Source organism: Mesocricetus auratus, unplaced genomic scaffold, assembly GCF_017639785.1.
Source record: "Mesocricetus auratus isolate SY011 unplaced genomic scaffold, BCM_Maur_2.0 Super-Scaffold_100676, whole genome shotgun sequence".
NCBI classification, from domain to species: Eukaryota; Metazoa; Chordata; class Mammalia; order Rodentia; family Cricetidae; genus Mesocricetus; species Mesocricetus auratus.
The window spans coordinates 54,423,289-54,438,305 of record NW_024429266.1 but is presented as its reverse complement, the minus strand read 5'-3'; the positions used below and the strand labels follow the sequence as shown (position 1 = coordinate 54,438,305).

General features: G+C 50.7%; 1 protein-coding gene across 1 annotated transcript; it reads left to right on the top strand.

Annotated features, from left to right (window-relative positions):
- The first annotated feature begins 29 nt into the window (after positions 1–29).
- Ptpn7 (protein tyrosine phosphatase non-receptor type 7) lies at positions 30–13,732 on the top strand. The gene is given in 11 exon segments (XM_021229149.2): positions 30–291; positions 2,522–2,695; positions 3,162–3,279; positions 3,281–3,346; positions 3,558–3,642; positions 4,744–4,820; positions 6,163–6,300; positions 6,569–6,679; positions 7,746–7,900; positions 10,331–10,444; positions 11,678–13,732. Coding segments are annotated over 10 exon segments (1,080 nt in total). The 5' UTR covers positions 30–291; positions 2,522–2,573; the 3' UTR covers positions 11,772–13,732.
- Positions 13,733–15,017: the final 1,285 nt, after the last annotated feature.

The window sequence follows — 15,017 nt, the reverse complement described above, 5'->3', positions numbered from 1 at the left end:
ACCCCCTCCGCTCACTGCCAGTGCTCTAACGCCCCTGTGGGGAGGTGAAGGCAGAGCCCAGGCTCCAGCCACTGTACACGGTGTGCAGGAATTCCCAGGCTCCTGCTTCTATTACGTCTTCATCTTGGCACCAGAGCCAGCCTTTACCTCAGGCTCTCCTGAGCTTCCTCCTCGGGAAAGCCCACCTATTCCCCTGAGGAGAACAGGCTGCGGAGAAGAGGGAGCCAGAATCAACCAGCCCTGGAGAGGCTGCGGAGAGTCACCCTCTGACTTACTGCCAAGAACAAAGAGGTGTGTGTCCCAAGCCTTCTGATCTCAAAAGGTCATCCCTGGTCCTCACCTCCTCCCCATGGGCCAGAAGAAGGCCAGCCCCTCCTCCCACCTCCTCTCAGGTGCCAACCCTCTGCCGATGGCACAGCATTTCTTTTTTTGTGTGTGTCACCATTTGACAGTTGAATCAGAGAAGTAGGAGGAAGAGAGATGTGGAATGCGAGCTCTGGGGGCCAGGAAGGGTGTTGGGAACATTGCAGAGTAAAAAAAAAAGTCTTGCAAGCATGCATGAACCTTGAGCCAGTTGGGCCAGCAAGGAGCCTGCCAACGCCAGACAGGGGTGGGGGGCTGTGGAGCCTTGGACTTGGGGTCTACTCCCTCTCCACGCCCTAAGCATCCAAGTGGCCCAGTGGTGAAGAGGACATTGGAAGTCCCTGATGTGAGGGCCACAGCCTTCAATTATCTGTAAGTCTTCTAAGGAGATAGATGCAGGGTTCTGAGACACTCCCTGAGGGGCAGTATGAGGGGTTCCTAGAAAACAACCCTAGATTCTTCTCCAGTTTTGCTCTGCTATCTGTTCTCCAGCAACTAGCCTGTGCCTGCAGGCTGAGGGACTCAGAGCCTGGAGAGACCCTCCCTGCTTAGCCCTGGGCTCCTCCTTCCTATATAGAACAAGGAGTCCTCCCTCCTCTTTCCCCCACCAAACCTCTGCAGCACATCTGCTCTGCTCCGGGAAGATATGGCTTGGACTTGGCCATGAATTGCCAGGCTTTGAAGCTGCAAGGGCTTACAGGGGCAGAAGTCAAGACATGAAAATAAACCTCTAGCTAAGGGCTCAACCAGAGGAACTGAGGGTTCCCTGTGGCTATCTTCTCAACCAGGAGACAGAGGGGGGCATGATAAAGAACCCGGAGGTACAGACCTGGAGTGGTCAGGGAAAGCCTCATCCCTTGTCCACTCCCAGAGCCTTTGCACCCAGCACGGATGGCACGGCACCACCAGCTCGATCTCAGAGGGCACAGGGAGGATGCACCCGACCCCTGGTGGCAGCTGCAGCAGGCGCAGGAGGGCAGCCTGCAGCTGGGTGTGCGTGGGTGGAAGCCAGGAGGGGCGGAGGGAGGAAGCTGGCTTCCTGAAGCCTCTCAGTCCTCAAAGATAGACGGACTGACAGACAGCTGGCAAGAGGCAGCCTGGGGGACACAGCTGCTTCAGTAAGTACTTGAAGTGGGCACAGGCATACTACCACCCCGGGGTGGGGAAGCCTTGGAAACAGGGAGGGTGTCTCTGAGGATGGAGTGAGGGAGCATGAGTTTGGGGTTACCATGTCTTGCCAGGCATGAGTAGTGGCATATTTGGTGTCCCTGTGGCTGGAGGGTGGAGGAACCACACAGAATGCCTGGAGAAGAGGGGCAAAAGGCCTGTTCCTGTCATGGGAGAGTGCTGTCGCCGCCACACCTGCATGGGCCCACACTGTTCCAGGCCTCTGGCCCTGTAGGTTAGCAGCTCTAACGCCACCACCATAGCGCCTGCCACTTAGTTCTAGGAGACAGGGACTGCCCCCAAAGGAGATGCTCCCGTCACCTCTGCGCCCCCTCTCTCTCTTGTACCCCCCAGCTGTAGCCTCACCATGCGCTGGCGCTGTAAGGCTTGGCGAGGCCATTTCCTGTGACGGTTACAGAGGCGGGAGACTGGGGGATGGGAAGGAGGAGGAAGGAAACACCCCTAGCCTACCGCCCTGGATAGGGACCCCAGAAGCCACAAGTGATCTTAGAGTAGAGCAGCCAACAATCAGGAGATGACCCTACCAGAAGTGTGGCCTGCCTGCGTCCCCAACTGGTTCTAACGCTACTAGAGGCCTCAGTTTCTCATTCTGGAGGAGCCTGCTGGCAGACTGAGAAAGGTGTGGGCTTCCTCCCTTCCTCTGTGTGGTCGGCAGTCTGCTGTTCTCATTTGGACCCCAGTTAGGAGCCCTGTGGACTTGGTACCCTCTCTCTTCCTCCTTCCGGATTATTTCCTGTCTTCACCCATACCTACACTCTATATCTCCCTCTTCCTCTAACCCCAGATTGTCCTCTGTCCTGCGTCCCAATGAAGAGCTCCTGTACTTACAGGATAAAAAAGTTAGGCCACTTCCTTGGGAAGAGAAGATGCCTCCAGTAAAAACCAATACGATGGCTGGCCTGGGCTTAGGAGATCCTTCTAGTTGGTGAGGCAGGCCACAGGCCAGCAAATATAGGACCTTGTCTTTCAGGCAGGCCTCATGGCTGAGTGAGCCTTCCTTGAGCTCAGCAATCTAGCCCAGCATGGTCCAGACCTGTGAGGAGTGCTCCAGACCACAGCCACCGACCTTGTCTTTGGGGGAAGCCATGACCCAACCTCCACCCACCAAAGCCCCAGCCAAGAAGCATGTGAGGCTGCAGGAGAGGTGAGGTCTTTCACAGAGAAGGTCTTCCTAGACCTGGGTTTCTTTCTTTCCTTCCTCGTACCCAGCCTTCCAGCCCTAACAACAGAGTCCTCAAGGCCTGGAAGGAAAACTAGCAACGTTCATTTGTATGTTGCTTGCCCTTGTATGTCTGAGGCACCAAGTTCCGTGTCATCCCTGGGCCTGCTCCCAAAGTCTCAAGTTGTGATGAGCGATCTCTGGGACCAGTCCGAGGGCCTTCACAGCATTGGCTTGGAGCCTCTGTGCCAGCTTGAGAGTAGAAGAGGCAGGCAACATGAAGGAGCATAAGAGCTGCAGCCTACTCCTTTCTATCTGATAAAAGGAAAGGGGAACATCCTAAGGGCCTGACCCCTGAGTGCCCTGAGCCTCTCGGTCAAGAGACAGACAAGTTCTGGGACGAGCCGTTGACTCGGGATGTTCACTGGGCACTGGATGGCTGTGCTTGCAGAAGGGGCTCCAGTGTGGCTCTGATGCTGGATGTGCGGTCTTTGGGCACCGTGGAACCCATCTGCTCAGTGAGCACACCCAGGGAGGTCACCATACACTTTCTGCGCACAGCCGGACACCCCCCTTACATGCTGGGGTCTACAGCACCAGCCACCCAGCCCTAAGCAGCTAGAGGAGGAGTTCTTGGTAAGAAGTTGGGGTCCCCTCCACATCACGTTGCCCTTCTATATCATGGATGCCTTGGGCCTCTCGTCTCCTTGGTCCTCAGGGAAGAACTCCAGGAACCAGGAGAGAAGGTTGTCCCCATCCTTGCTGTCTCTGTGTGCAGAGGGTGGAAGGGGAGAGAGGGAGGGTGGGAAGGGGACCAGATGTTAACTCACTTTCTCCCCCCCACCAGAAGATCCCCTCAAACTTTGTCAACCCTGAAGACCTGGATATCCCTGGTCATGCCTCCAAGGACCGATACAAGACCATCTTGCCAAGTAAGGACCATAGTAGGGGTGAAGGGGCAGTGTCCTTGAGGGTGCATGCCTCTAATAATCCTAGCACTTGGAGGTACGAGTAGAGGATCAGGAATTCAAGGCCAGTCTTCACCATGTAGCAAGTTCTAGGCTAGTGTGGTTTTTATGAGATCTTGACAAAAATAAATAAAATAAAAAAACTCACCTCAGCCAAGGAGGAACAACAGTGCTTGAGACATCATCTTTCAACAGAGAAATACTAACACCACCCTGGCAGCTAGGAGATAGACAGCGGTTACAAGATAGCATTTGCAGAAGTTTACTGTGGGCCTGTGTGGTAGGGGTGAGTCCACACGGACAGACCCAGGCCTTGCACCTCCCACTTCTCAGAGGCAGGTTTGAGTCCTGGAGACTACTGCCCTGGCTTCCTAAACCTCGGTCTGAATGCAACCCAGCACATGGGTCCTGCCCTAGGCTGAGCCTCCAGGCCCACTGCCTGCTCCAATAGACCAAGGCTCTGAGAACACTCCTCAAAGTGAGTTTGTTAGCCTTTGGCCTTGACCTAAATTCTAGCAAGCTCTACAACCACCAAAGAGGGGAAGCCAGTTCCTTCATCCCTCATCCGGTTTGACTGGGAAAAGACCCACACCTTTGGAGAGAGAGGCCAATGTCCCTTGTGGTTGAGTGATATCTTAGACAATGTATTTATCTGAAGCTTGTATTCATAATCAGAAAAAAGTTTTCCCTCTGCAGAATCTCTTCCTATTCCTATCAGTTCCCTCCCATTTTATACCCTCGCTGATCTCAAGGCTAAAATATGACAATATCCCAATTGGTCTCTGTAGCTTGTGGCCTGTCCTATGCAGCATCATTCAGTTAATATTTCCACTTTAATTATATCACTTTCCTGCCCAATAACATTGTGGATCCCTAGTGTCATGAACTATTATACTTTATAATACGTATGTATTGTGTTACCTGTCTATAAAATAATTCAGGTAAATGTCTGTTGCCCACAAAGCATTGTGAACAGTGTGGGAGCATTCTTTCCTCTGGCTCTATTAGAATCTGTATTTGTTGGCACTTCCTGACCTTTCACCTTCATTGATCTTCACTTCCTAGATCCCCAGAGCCGTGTCTGTCTTGGCCGGGCTCAGAGCCAGGAAGATGGAGACTACATCAATGCCAACTACATCCGAGTGAGTGCCTGCAGCCGAGGGGCAGGACTGCTTTTAAAAATGAAAATGCCACATGACACCATCCAGCTGTGCCTTGGCCTCAGGGGCCTGCATTTCCCTTCTCGCTCCTTCCTACCTTAGTTCTCTCTGCCAGTCTGAGGGGATGGGGAGACGGCACACTGGACAACCCCCAAATCAACTTAGAAAAGAGGCTAAAATCTCCAAACCACCGTGACTGGGGAGATGGCTCAGTGGTTAAAAGCACTGGCTGCTCTTCCAAAGGACCCAGGTTCAATTCCCATCACCCACATGACAGCTCACAATTGTCTGTGACTCCTCTTCCAGGGTATCTGATTCCCCATACGGACATACTTGCAGGCAAAACACTAATGTATATAAAATAAAATAAATAAATTACCAAAAAATGAAATTTAAAAAAATCTCCAAACCACCTTAACCTTGGCTGTTATCCTGTTCATGACAACCCTCTAGACAGGGTGATAAGTTGGCATGGCTGAGCCTAGTCACTAGTTTCTTCAAGACTAGTTGGCTCCTAAAACCTGTGTAAGTGGGAATCTATGTCCCTGTCTCCTCCCCCACTCATTCTCTCCCCAGACCCCCAACCCTGTACCAAGCAGTACCTCCTTTGTAGAGACTGATTGATGCCCAGCTAATTGCACCCTCAAAGCAAGATGGTCCATCTAGCCCAACTTCTCACCAGGTGTGGTAGGTGGATGTAAAAGCAGTGCCCCCTTGTGGCCAAATGTGATAGGACAGTAGATTGGGGTGCAGAGGGGCAAAGCTGTCAGCCAGAAAGCATAGTAGATAGAGGGTCCTAAGCTTGGCAGAAGAAACTAAGCGCACAGAGGGAAGCATGGATGCTGGAAGGATGATGGAAGAGGGGAGAACATATTAGGAAGAGTATGCTGGATTTTGGTGCTAAATATATAAAAGTGATTCATGGAATGTGAAATGTTCATTGACAAATACTGAGGACTATTATACTTGTATTCTAGGAAAGCAACAGAAGACAGGAGTAAACATGTAAGAGGCACCTGCCGTGTGAGAGACTGCCAATATACTTTGTTGAGTTTAATTCACACTATGTTATGAGGTAATCACTAGGTCCAGTCTGTAGGTCGGGAAACAGAGTCTCACAGAGCTATAGCTAGGAAACAGCAGGCCAGGAATTTGAACAGGTGTTTCTCATTGAGGTCCCCATGTCTTCTTCCAACATGCAGCTTCTGGAGTGTGTGTCTGTGTGTTGGTGTAAGTGCTCGTGTTCACGGGCCTTAGCCTGACCCCAGCACCTGTGGAGTGTGAATTCGCACCATCTCTGTCTTTCTGTGCTTTGTCTTCCCAGGGCTATGACGGGCAGGAGAAGGTCTACATTGCCACCCAGGGCCCCATGCCAAACACTGTAGCAGACTTCTGGGAGATGGTGTGGCAGGAAGAAGTGGGCCTCATTGTCATGCTCACCCAGCTCCGAGAGGGCAAAGAGGTAGGAGGCAGGGTCACCCAGCAGGGCTGGACCTACCTTCCTACACCACCCATGCAGAGCAGACCAGAAGCCTCGGTGGTGGCTGACAACACTGACAAGTCCCAGGTCATATCTCGGGGAAAGATTCCTGAGATGCATGCACCCCAAATGTGGAGAGCCAGACTCCGGGCACTGACCTGGGTCAGGGAGTGAGGTAGGAGGAGGGGCACCAGGCCTCTCTGCTGCCCAGCCTTGCTTCCCACTTTGACTCCCGGATCCTCCCTTCTAGAAATGTGTACATTACTGGCCCACAGAAGAGGAAACCTATGGGCCCTTCCAGATCCGCATCCAGGACATGAAGGAACACCCAGAATATACTGTGAGACAGCTTACCATCCAGGTACCACCCCTGAAGCAGGCCGATGGGAGTTTGGACCACTCTAGCATCTCTGGAACTCAGGCTCCACCTTCACTAAGGACCAATTTTACAAATTTAAGCCTTGCTCCCTCCTACATTTAAAAGAGGTGCTATAAAAGAAAAGGAAATGGGTACAAACCTCTGGGACACCTGTAATTTAAGAGCGATGCACAAAAAAACAAATGGGGACCACCAGGAAGCATCCCCCTCCCCATGCTACATATCCAGGCTCCAGGAGAAAGGAGAGACTCAGGAGAATGCTGGAAGAATGAGGAGTGGTCCAAAGAGATGTGCCAACATGCATGGATGCACTGTAAAAAACGCTTTCTAGGGGCCAGAGAGATTGTTCAGTGGGTAAAGGTGCTTGATGCCAAGCCTGAGACCTGAGTTCGATCCCCGGACCCCACATAGTGGGAGGAGGGAACTGACTGCAACAACACAGCAAGTCTCCCATCTAGAGTGAGGGAGGGAGGGAAGGGAGCGAGGGAGGAAGGGGGGAAGAAGGGAGCAAGGAAGGAAGGGGGAGGAAGGGAGAGAGGGAGGAAGGAGGGAGGAAGGCAGAGAGGAGGGAACTGACTGCAACAACACAGCAAGTCTCCCATCTAGAGTGAAGGAGGGAGGGATGGAAGGAAGGAAGGGGGAGGGAGGAAGGGAGAGAGGAGGGACTTGCTATTGCTGTACACATTCTTACAGTTTCAAATCATTTTTGTGTCAATTCATTGTTTCCCAAGCATCCTGGGAAGTAAACCAAAACAATATCATTGTGCCTGCTTACTAGGGAAGAAAATGAGACCAATGTACTTACCCACACTTGAGTGATAGAGGCAGAGCCAAGACTCGAGCCTGGGTCTTTCCCTCTCACAAAACACTCTCCTTCCTTGAATTTCGGAGTGGTTCAGGTAGAAGATAAATTGCAAATCAGCAGGAGAAAAAGCTTTGCCCGCTCTGAGTCCATGTCCGGTACTCACTTGCAGGCACCAGGAGTAAGCAGCAGCCATGTCCACATCCGGGTTCTCATGCCTTGTTCTCTCATTTTCTCATACCCTAGCACCAAAAGGAATGCCGCTCAGTGAAGCACATACTCTTCTCTGCCTGGCCAGACCACCAGACTCCAGAATCGGCGGGGCCCCTGCTGCGCCTGGTGGCTGAGGTGGAGAGCCCAGAGACAGCAGCCAACTCTGGGCCTATCGTGGTTCACTGCAGGTAGGGCATCCCCAGTCCCAGCCTAGAACCAATGCTTGCCCTCCCTAGCCACTAGGTCTCTTATGGGGAGGCGTCCAAGTAATACCACACCAGACAGACCAACCCTTACCTGGACAGGAATGTCCAGTTCAAGAGATTCGTATCATTGCCTCTTTTCTGCCGAGCCCTGTCTTATGGGCCATCTCTAGTCAGGTAGAGAAGAGATAAACATGGCCTCCACTGTGGGGGAGTTCACTGGCTCATTGAACAATGTTTTGTTTGCTTGGGTCTTTTAGTGCTTGTGGAGCTTTGTTTTGTTTTGTTTCGGGTTTTTTGTTTGGTTGGTTGGTTTTGGTTTTTTGAGACAGGGTTTCTCTGTAGCTTTGGAGCCTTTCCTGGAACTAGTATTGTAGACCAGGATGGCTTGGAGCTCACAGAGATCCTCCTGCCTCTGCCTCCTGAGTGCTGGGGTTAAAGGCTAAAGGCTACATGACTGCTTTTTTGGTTTTGTTGGATTTGTTGTTGTTGTTTGTTCCCAGCCCAAGCATTATTTTTAAATGGTAAGTGTGGAGCATTGGATTCAATTCCCAGCATCCAATCAATAAATAATATAAATAAATAAATAAATAAATAAATAAAACTAGCAAATCTAGGTGTTTTAGACAGTTCCACAAGGTCCCTTCATGAAGTCCTTACCTGCCTTCAAGACCGGTTTCCCACCAGTGTCTCCACATATGAGCTCCAGGCTCACCCTCTGACCCTGCCATTGGCAGTGAATCCTTTTTCAGTTTATTCCCTGGCATGTGGTAGAGACAGGAGGATTGGGAGTTCAAAGCTACTCTAAGCTACATAGGGAGTTCAAGATCAGCCTGGGCTACATGATACCATGTTGAGAGGGGGGAAGGGGGAGAAGGAGGAGGAAGAAGAGGGGAAGAGTACAAACAGGGCATGCCTGAACCCATGCAGAGGAGGCACACATGCAGACATAAGCACTGGGAGTCACTGGAGGGTTCTATTAGAAACACATGTGAGGCTTATCTAAGGGGCAGTGAAGGCAAGAAAGAAAGGGTGTGAGGGAAGAGAGAACAAAATGTCGAGGTGATAGAGCCAAGAAGAGGGCAAAGGAAGAGGACGGAGGCCCGAGAGCGTCTGTGGAAGCTGGTCTGAAGCTGGGAGGAGCTTGTGGTCAGACAAGGAATGCTCAAGGGGTCAGGCGGTGCACAGGCAGGCATTGTCAGTTAGACACCTTAGACCGTAAACTCACACACAGTCACCAAAACGTGCTCTGGAGCAGGGCGTGGCAGTGCACCCCTGCTGAGCATCCTCCAGGCTGCAGCAGTGAGACTAGTGTAAGGTCCTTCTGGGCTACCCGGCTAGACAACAAGGCACCTCAATGGGTAGAGGCGCCTGCAGCCAAGCCTGGCAGCCTGGGTCCAATCTCTGGGATCTACATGGTCTAAGGAGAGAACTGATTCATGAAGGTTGCCTTGTAACCTTCATACAGGCACACACTTGCCACACACAAATTAAAGTAAATAAAAACATATTTTTAAAAACCTGCGTAAGCCGGGCGTTGGTGGCGCACGCCTTTAATCCCAGCACTTGGGAGGCAAAGGCAGGCGGATAGCTGTGCATCTGAAGCCAGCCTGATCTAACCAGTGAATCCCAAGTCAGCAAGGGTTACATAGAGAGGCTCTGTCTCAAACAGACAACAAAACCCGAATAAAAAAGACTGGGTATGGTGGCACCCTTCTGTAAGCCCAGGACTCAGGAGGATTACAGGGAGTCTGGGCTATATAGTAAGTTCCAGGCAGCCCTGGGCTACAGAGTAAAACTCAATCTCAAAAAAAAAAAAAAAAAAAAAAAAAACTAAAATCTGGGCAATAGGGATGTACACATATAATCCCCACATTTAAGAAGTGGGCATGGGGAGATCAGAGGTTCAAGGCCAACCTGGACTACATAGCAAGTTCCAGGCTAGCAGGGCTTATGAACCTCTATCTGGAAAAAAAAAAAAACAATCTATTCTTAAAGTTCATAGAGCCAGTCATACTGACACTCACCTTTAATCCCAGAACTCAGAAGGCACATGCAGGTTGATCTTTGTGTGTTCAAGACCAGCCTGGTCAACATAGTGAATCCCAGGACAGCCAGAGCTACATAGTGAGATCCTGTCTCAAAAAACCAAAAAAATAATTAATTAATTAAAGTCCATAGGAACCAGAAGGCAAATGATGAGCTGGGCTAGGCCTAGAGTGAAGCTGTCCAGGATGAGCTATTATCTGCCTCCATCAGGGATGCCAGGGATGCTGAGGTTGGAGGTTTGAAAGCTCTGCCCCAGTCCCATTTCTTCTTTCATTGCTCGAAGCCTGGCCCCAACCTTCCTGCTCACCTATCTTCCCTGTTCCCTGTTCTCCTGTGACATGCTGTCCTCTCTCTGGTTACATCCAGTGCAGGGATTGGCCGGACAGGCTGCTTCATCGCCACCCGCATCGGCTGCCAGCAGCTGAAGGCCCGAGGGGAAGTGGACATTCTGGGCATCGTGTGCCGATTGCGCCTGGACAGGTGGGTCTATAGGAAGCAGGTGCAGCCATGCTAATTGGCAATGGCATTGGTGGTTCTGAGGTATTGGGCACATCACCCTCAGGCCATCCTAGAAGAAAACAAGGAACCCATTTTATTTAAAAAGCTTTCTATTTTGTCAATACTTAAACCCGCATGAAAGATCATCTGAAATGTTAACTTGGGAACCTGGAGTTAAACATGTCAACCTGAATTTTCCCTCAATACCCCCCAAATTCTCTACTCAGGGGACAGCAGGGAAACAAGACACAGTCACAAGAGAGGTCAGAGAGGTATGATACTGCATGTCTGAAATCCCAGCACTCAGGAAACTGAGGCAGGTGAATGGGAAATTCAAAGCCAGTGTGGGCTACTTGGTTAGCTCAAGACCAGGGTGAGCTACAGGGGGAAACTCTGTGTTGATTTATTTTCTAAAAAGATACAACTTGTCACAGATACAAGGTAGCTATGATACTCACTGGGCTTGGAGGAGGAGAAGCAGGTTTTTGAGCCACTAGCTGTTACCGTAATTCTGCCCCCTCCATTTGTTTGAGTCAGAGTCTCTGTGTGTTCCTGGGTAGCCTGGAGCTTACTGTGTAGACTAGCCTGACCTGGAACTCACAGAGATCTACCAGCATCCAGCTCCCAAGTGCTGGGATTCCTTAATCCCACCACACTAAGCACCTCCATTTTTATCTAGAAAGATAATATCTATTTCTCCAATTGGAAAAAGAAATGGGTTCACTTCTGTGAGTGTTCTAGAAATGGGACCTACTTGTTCACATGTGGGGATAACTTTTTGTTTCTTTAAATCTATTTTATGAACATTCATGAGAAGGTCTCAGATTCCCAGGAACTGGAGTTACAAACAGTTGTGAGCTGCCAGGCTGGGAATTGAACCTGGGTCCTCTGGAAGAGCAGCCAATGCTCTTAACCGCTGAGCCATCTCTCCAGCCCCGGGTTAACTGTTTTTATTGACAAGTGGAAAACTTGAGCATGGGACCCAAACTGAGAAATCAAATCTGATTTTGCTCAAAAGCTGGGTGGATAAGGGACAGAGAGTCCAGATGGGGCACTGCCCCCTGCACCTCCCTCCTTGGAGCTGCCCTGGGAGGGGGCAGTAAAGAGGAAGTGAAAAGGAGAGTCAGAGCTTTCCCAGCAGGAGGATGAGAGGGAATGCCTGTGACCCAGGGCAGGTGCCCTGGGCCCTTCCTTACCGTGTGCTTCTGCTTACAGAGGCGGCATGATCCAGACTGCAGAGCAGTACCAGTTCCTGCACCACACGTTGGCCCTGTATGCAGCCCAGCTGTCCCAGGAGCCCAGCCCCTGAACCCCAGCCCTCCTCCAATCCAGGGACCAGCCTCCCCTCAGGCCTGGGACCATGGACCTGGGGAAGTGGGCTGTGTGCAGCTCTGGGGCAGCTCCTTCATAAGCCCAGGAAAGGAAGCCCCAGTGGTGAGAATGCTTACAGTCCAGGAAATTGTTCCAGCAAGCAACAGGGGCCAGGCCACGGGTCTTCACCATGACCACTCTTCTGCCTTCTCCAGTGGCCCCCGTGGACTCTAGGGGAGCTTCTGGTGGCTCTGAATTTATAGATTGGAGCTGGTACTTGGAATGGATTGAGAAAGAAACTGGGGAGCTGGTTTTCTTTCACATGCCCTCTGTGGCCTTTTTTACTTGTTGATGACATAAGCCGTCTGTCATAGAAGCAAACAGATGTTCCTGAAAGCCATTCCAGATGTAGCCAAACTATTGGGGCTGCTGAGGCAGTCACTGCAGGATTCTCTTCCATTAAGGCCTTGGCCACACACAGGCCAGATGCAAGAGCAGGGAAAAGTCTCGTCTAACGTTGGCTAAATCTTCTACATCCCAAATAGACTGCTCCTGCCCATACACCCGTGAGTGCTAGATGACCCCTCAGAAGAGAGCAAGGACCCTAACCGGCTTGCCTCCACACGTGTCGCAAAAGGAGATGCAGAGGTAACCAGTCTAGCAACTGAGATCACCGAAAGAGCCCAAGTGTGATGATGCATCCCTATCATCCCAAGAACACTCAGGAAGCCAGGCATTGGTGGCGCACACCTTTAATCCCAGCACTCAGGAGGCAGAGGCAGGCGGATCTCTGTGAGTTCGAGACCAGCCTGGTCTACAAGAGCTAGTTCCAGGACAGGCTCCAAAGCCACAGAGAAACCCTGTCTCAAACAACAAAAACAAAAAACAAACAATAAAGAGCACTCAGGAGCAGAAGCAGGAGGATTGCTGCAAGTTTGAGACTGGCTGGCGAGATCTACATTTTGAGTTCCAGGTCAGCCAGAACTACATAGCAAGACCTCTTAAATTGCCAAAAACAAAACAAAACAAAACAAAAAAAACAGCACTCTTGAGCTCCCTGGAAGAGGTAATGTATGGGGACCATTCAGAGCATTCAGAGATCAGCAGGCTCCCGCTGCCTCTATGACTTCCTGCCATCTGTTCCCCTGCCACTCTCTAGGGAAGCTCAGCACACTCTGCTTGCTTCCATGGCTTTAGAGCATTCCCTGGATACCCATGAAGTACCAAAGAAAGAGAAGGAGAAACAAAGGTTCTGGAAAACCTACCCACCCTACCTTCCTGGGCCTGTATTTTGTTGCAGAGCACACCTGGACAGCTTAACTGGTTCCAGAAACAGGCTGGGCTGCTACCACTGCACACAGCACAGGGCTAAGACAGAGCCTCAGGCCTCATCCATCTCAACATCGGTACAATTTTCAGGGGACCCACAACCTATCTCAGGGGTGAACTATATACCCCAGAAAGCCAGAGAAACCCTGAGTCATCTTTGATCCAGTTTGGGCTGCCTGTGAGGATGAAGGCAAGACACTATCCCTGCAGTCTGGACCTCAGCTCCTAGATGTGCTGTGGTTGGCCTGACTCCTCTGTGAAAACCATCAGGAGCTCGGTCCTGGTGAGTGCCCTATGACTTCATGGCATCTCTCTGAAGGACACAGGTGCTGCTGGGCATGGTGGCACAAGCCTATGACCTGCACTTGGAAAGTAGAGGCAGGAGAATCAAGAATTCCAAACTAAGCCGGGCGTTTGGTGGCGCACACCTTTAATCCCAGCACTCGGGAGGCAGAGGCAGGTGGATCTCTGTGAGTTCGAGGCCAGCCTGGTCTACAGAGTGAGTTCCAGGACAGCCTCCAAAAAACAATACAGAGAAACCCTGCCTCGGAAAAAAAAAAAAGAATTCCAAACTAGCCTTGACTGTATGAGAGCCTATCTAAAAAAGCAAATAAACAAGAAGAAACTAAAGCAACAAAACTAGTACAATGCTATGGCGGAGGTTAAAATTCTTAGCGCTCTGCCTCGCCCTACCTAGGCACTCCATGTTAGCCTTTGGCACTTCCCTAAGCGCCCTGGAAGGCCTGTGTCCCCCACAGTAAGTTCTAAAGTACCTGGTGCTGCCATGAGCTCAGAGCCAGTCTGGAAGGGAGCAACTGCACAGCACCCTCCCTGCACTGTCACCCCAACCCTGCTCTAGAGGGCACAGGCTCTGGAAAAGCAGCCAAGTAGGAAAAAACAAAGACTTCTTGGATGCCCAGTTAATTCTTTTTTTTTTTTTCCATCTTCTTAGGCCTCTAGGGTTCTCTCTGGCAATACAGTAAGGCTCCCCGGAGCAGGAACAGGCTGTAACATCTTTACCCCTGGGATATATTCTTTTCCAGTATTTCTAAGGACATGAAACAAAATGAAACTGCAGACATTGTAGCAAGAGAGACACGGGGGAGGTACCACCTTACCCCTTCAGGGTGCTGAAACAAAGCACCATACACTGAGTAACTTATTAACAACAGAAATGTGTTGTTTCCAGCTTAAAAGATGGGAAAGCCACCGGTCAAGGTTACCAGTGGATTCCGGGTCTGGTTAGTACTCACTTTGGGGCTTGTGGACACAGCCTTCTCTTTACAGCCTCCTGGCAGGAGAAGTATGGGCCTGGTCTCTAGCCCTCTCCTTACCCTCTCCTTATAAAGGTACTGATCTATTAGGAGTGCTCTACCCTCATAACCTGTCACCTCATAAGGTCACTTTGAGGTTTGGGATTTCAACATATGGATCTGGGTGAAAGACACAGAAATGTTGAGCAATGAAACCTATTATTTGTATGATAACTTTAATTTAAGAAATTCAGACTACAGCGTGTGCCTTCAGAGCAATAGAAGAACAAAGGGCAGATGTTCCTTAATAAGTAGGAACAACCGGCTCATCCAAGATGTTGGGAGTCACCTAACTCTTGGGTAAGTTTGATTCATACCGTTGATATTGGTTAAGACAACAGATCCCATCTAAGTCAGTATGCTTGAAAACCGACCCCAAAGGAGCGACTGGTGGGAACACGGTAGAAGAAGTCCAGCTGCCCTGGGATCCCGGGACCGGAAAGATCCAGCCAGTTGAATCCCGGGACTAGGATTAGCTCCTGCAAGGGAGGGTGGGGACATCTTGGCAGGCCCTCCACCGCCCACCACAGAAAACTTTGCTTACTACCAAACAGCACACATTTTTCTTTTGCCACTGACGTTCCTCCCTGGGAATCCCCTGT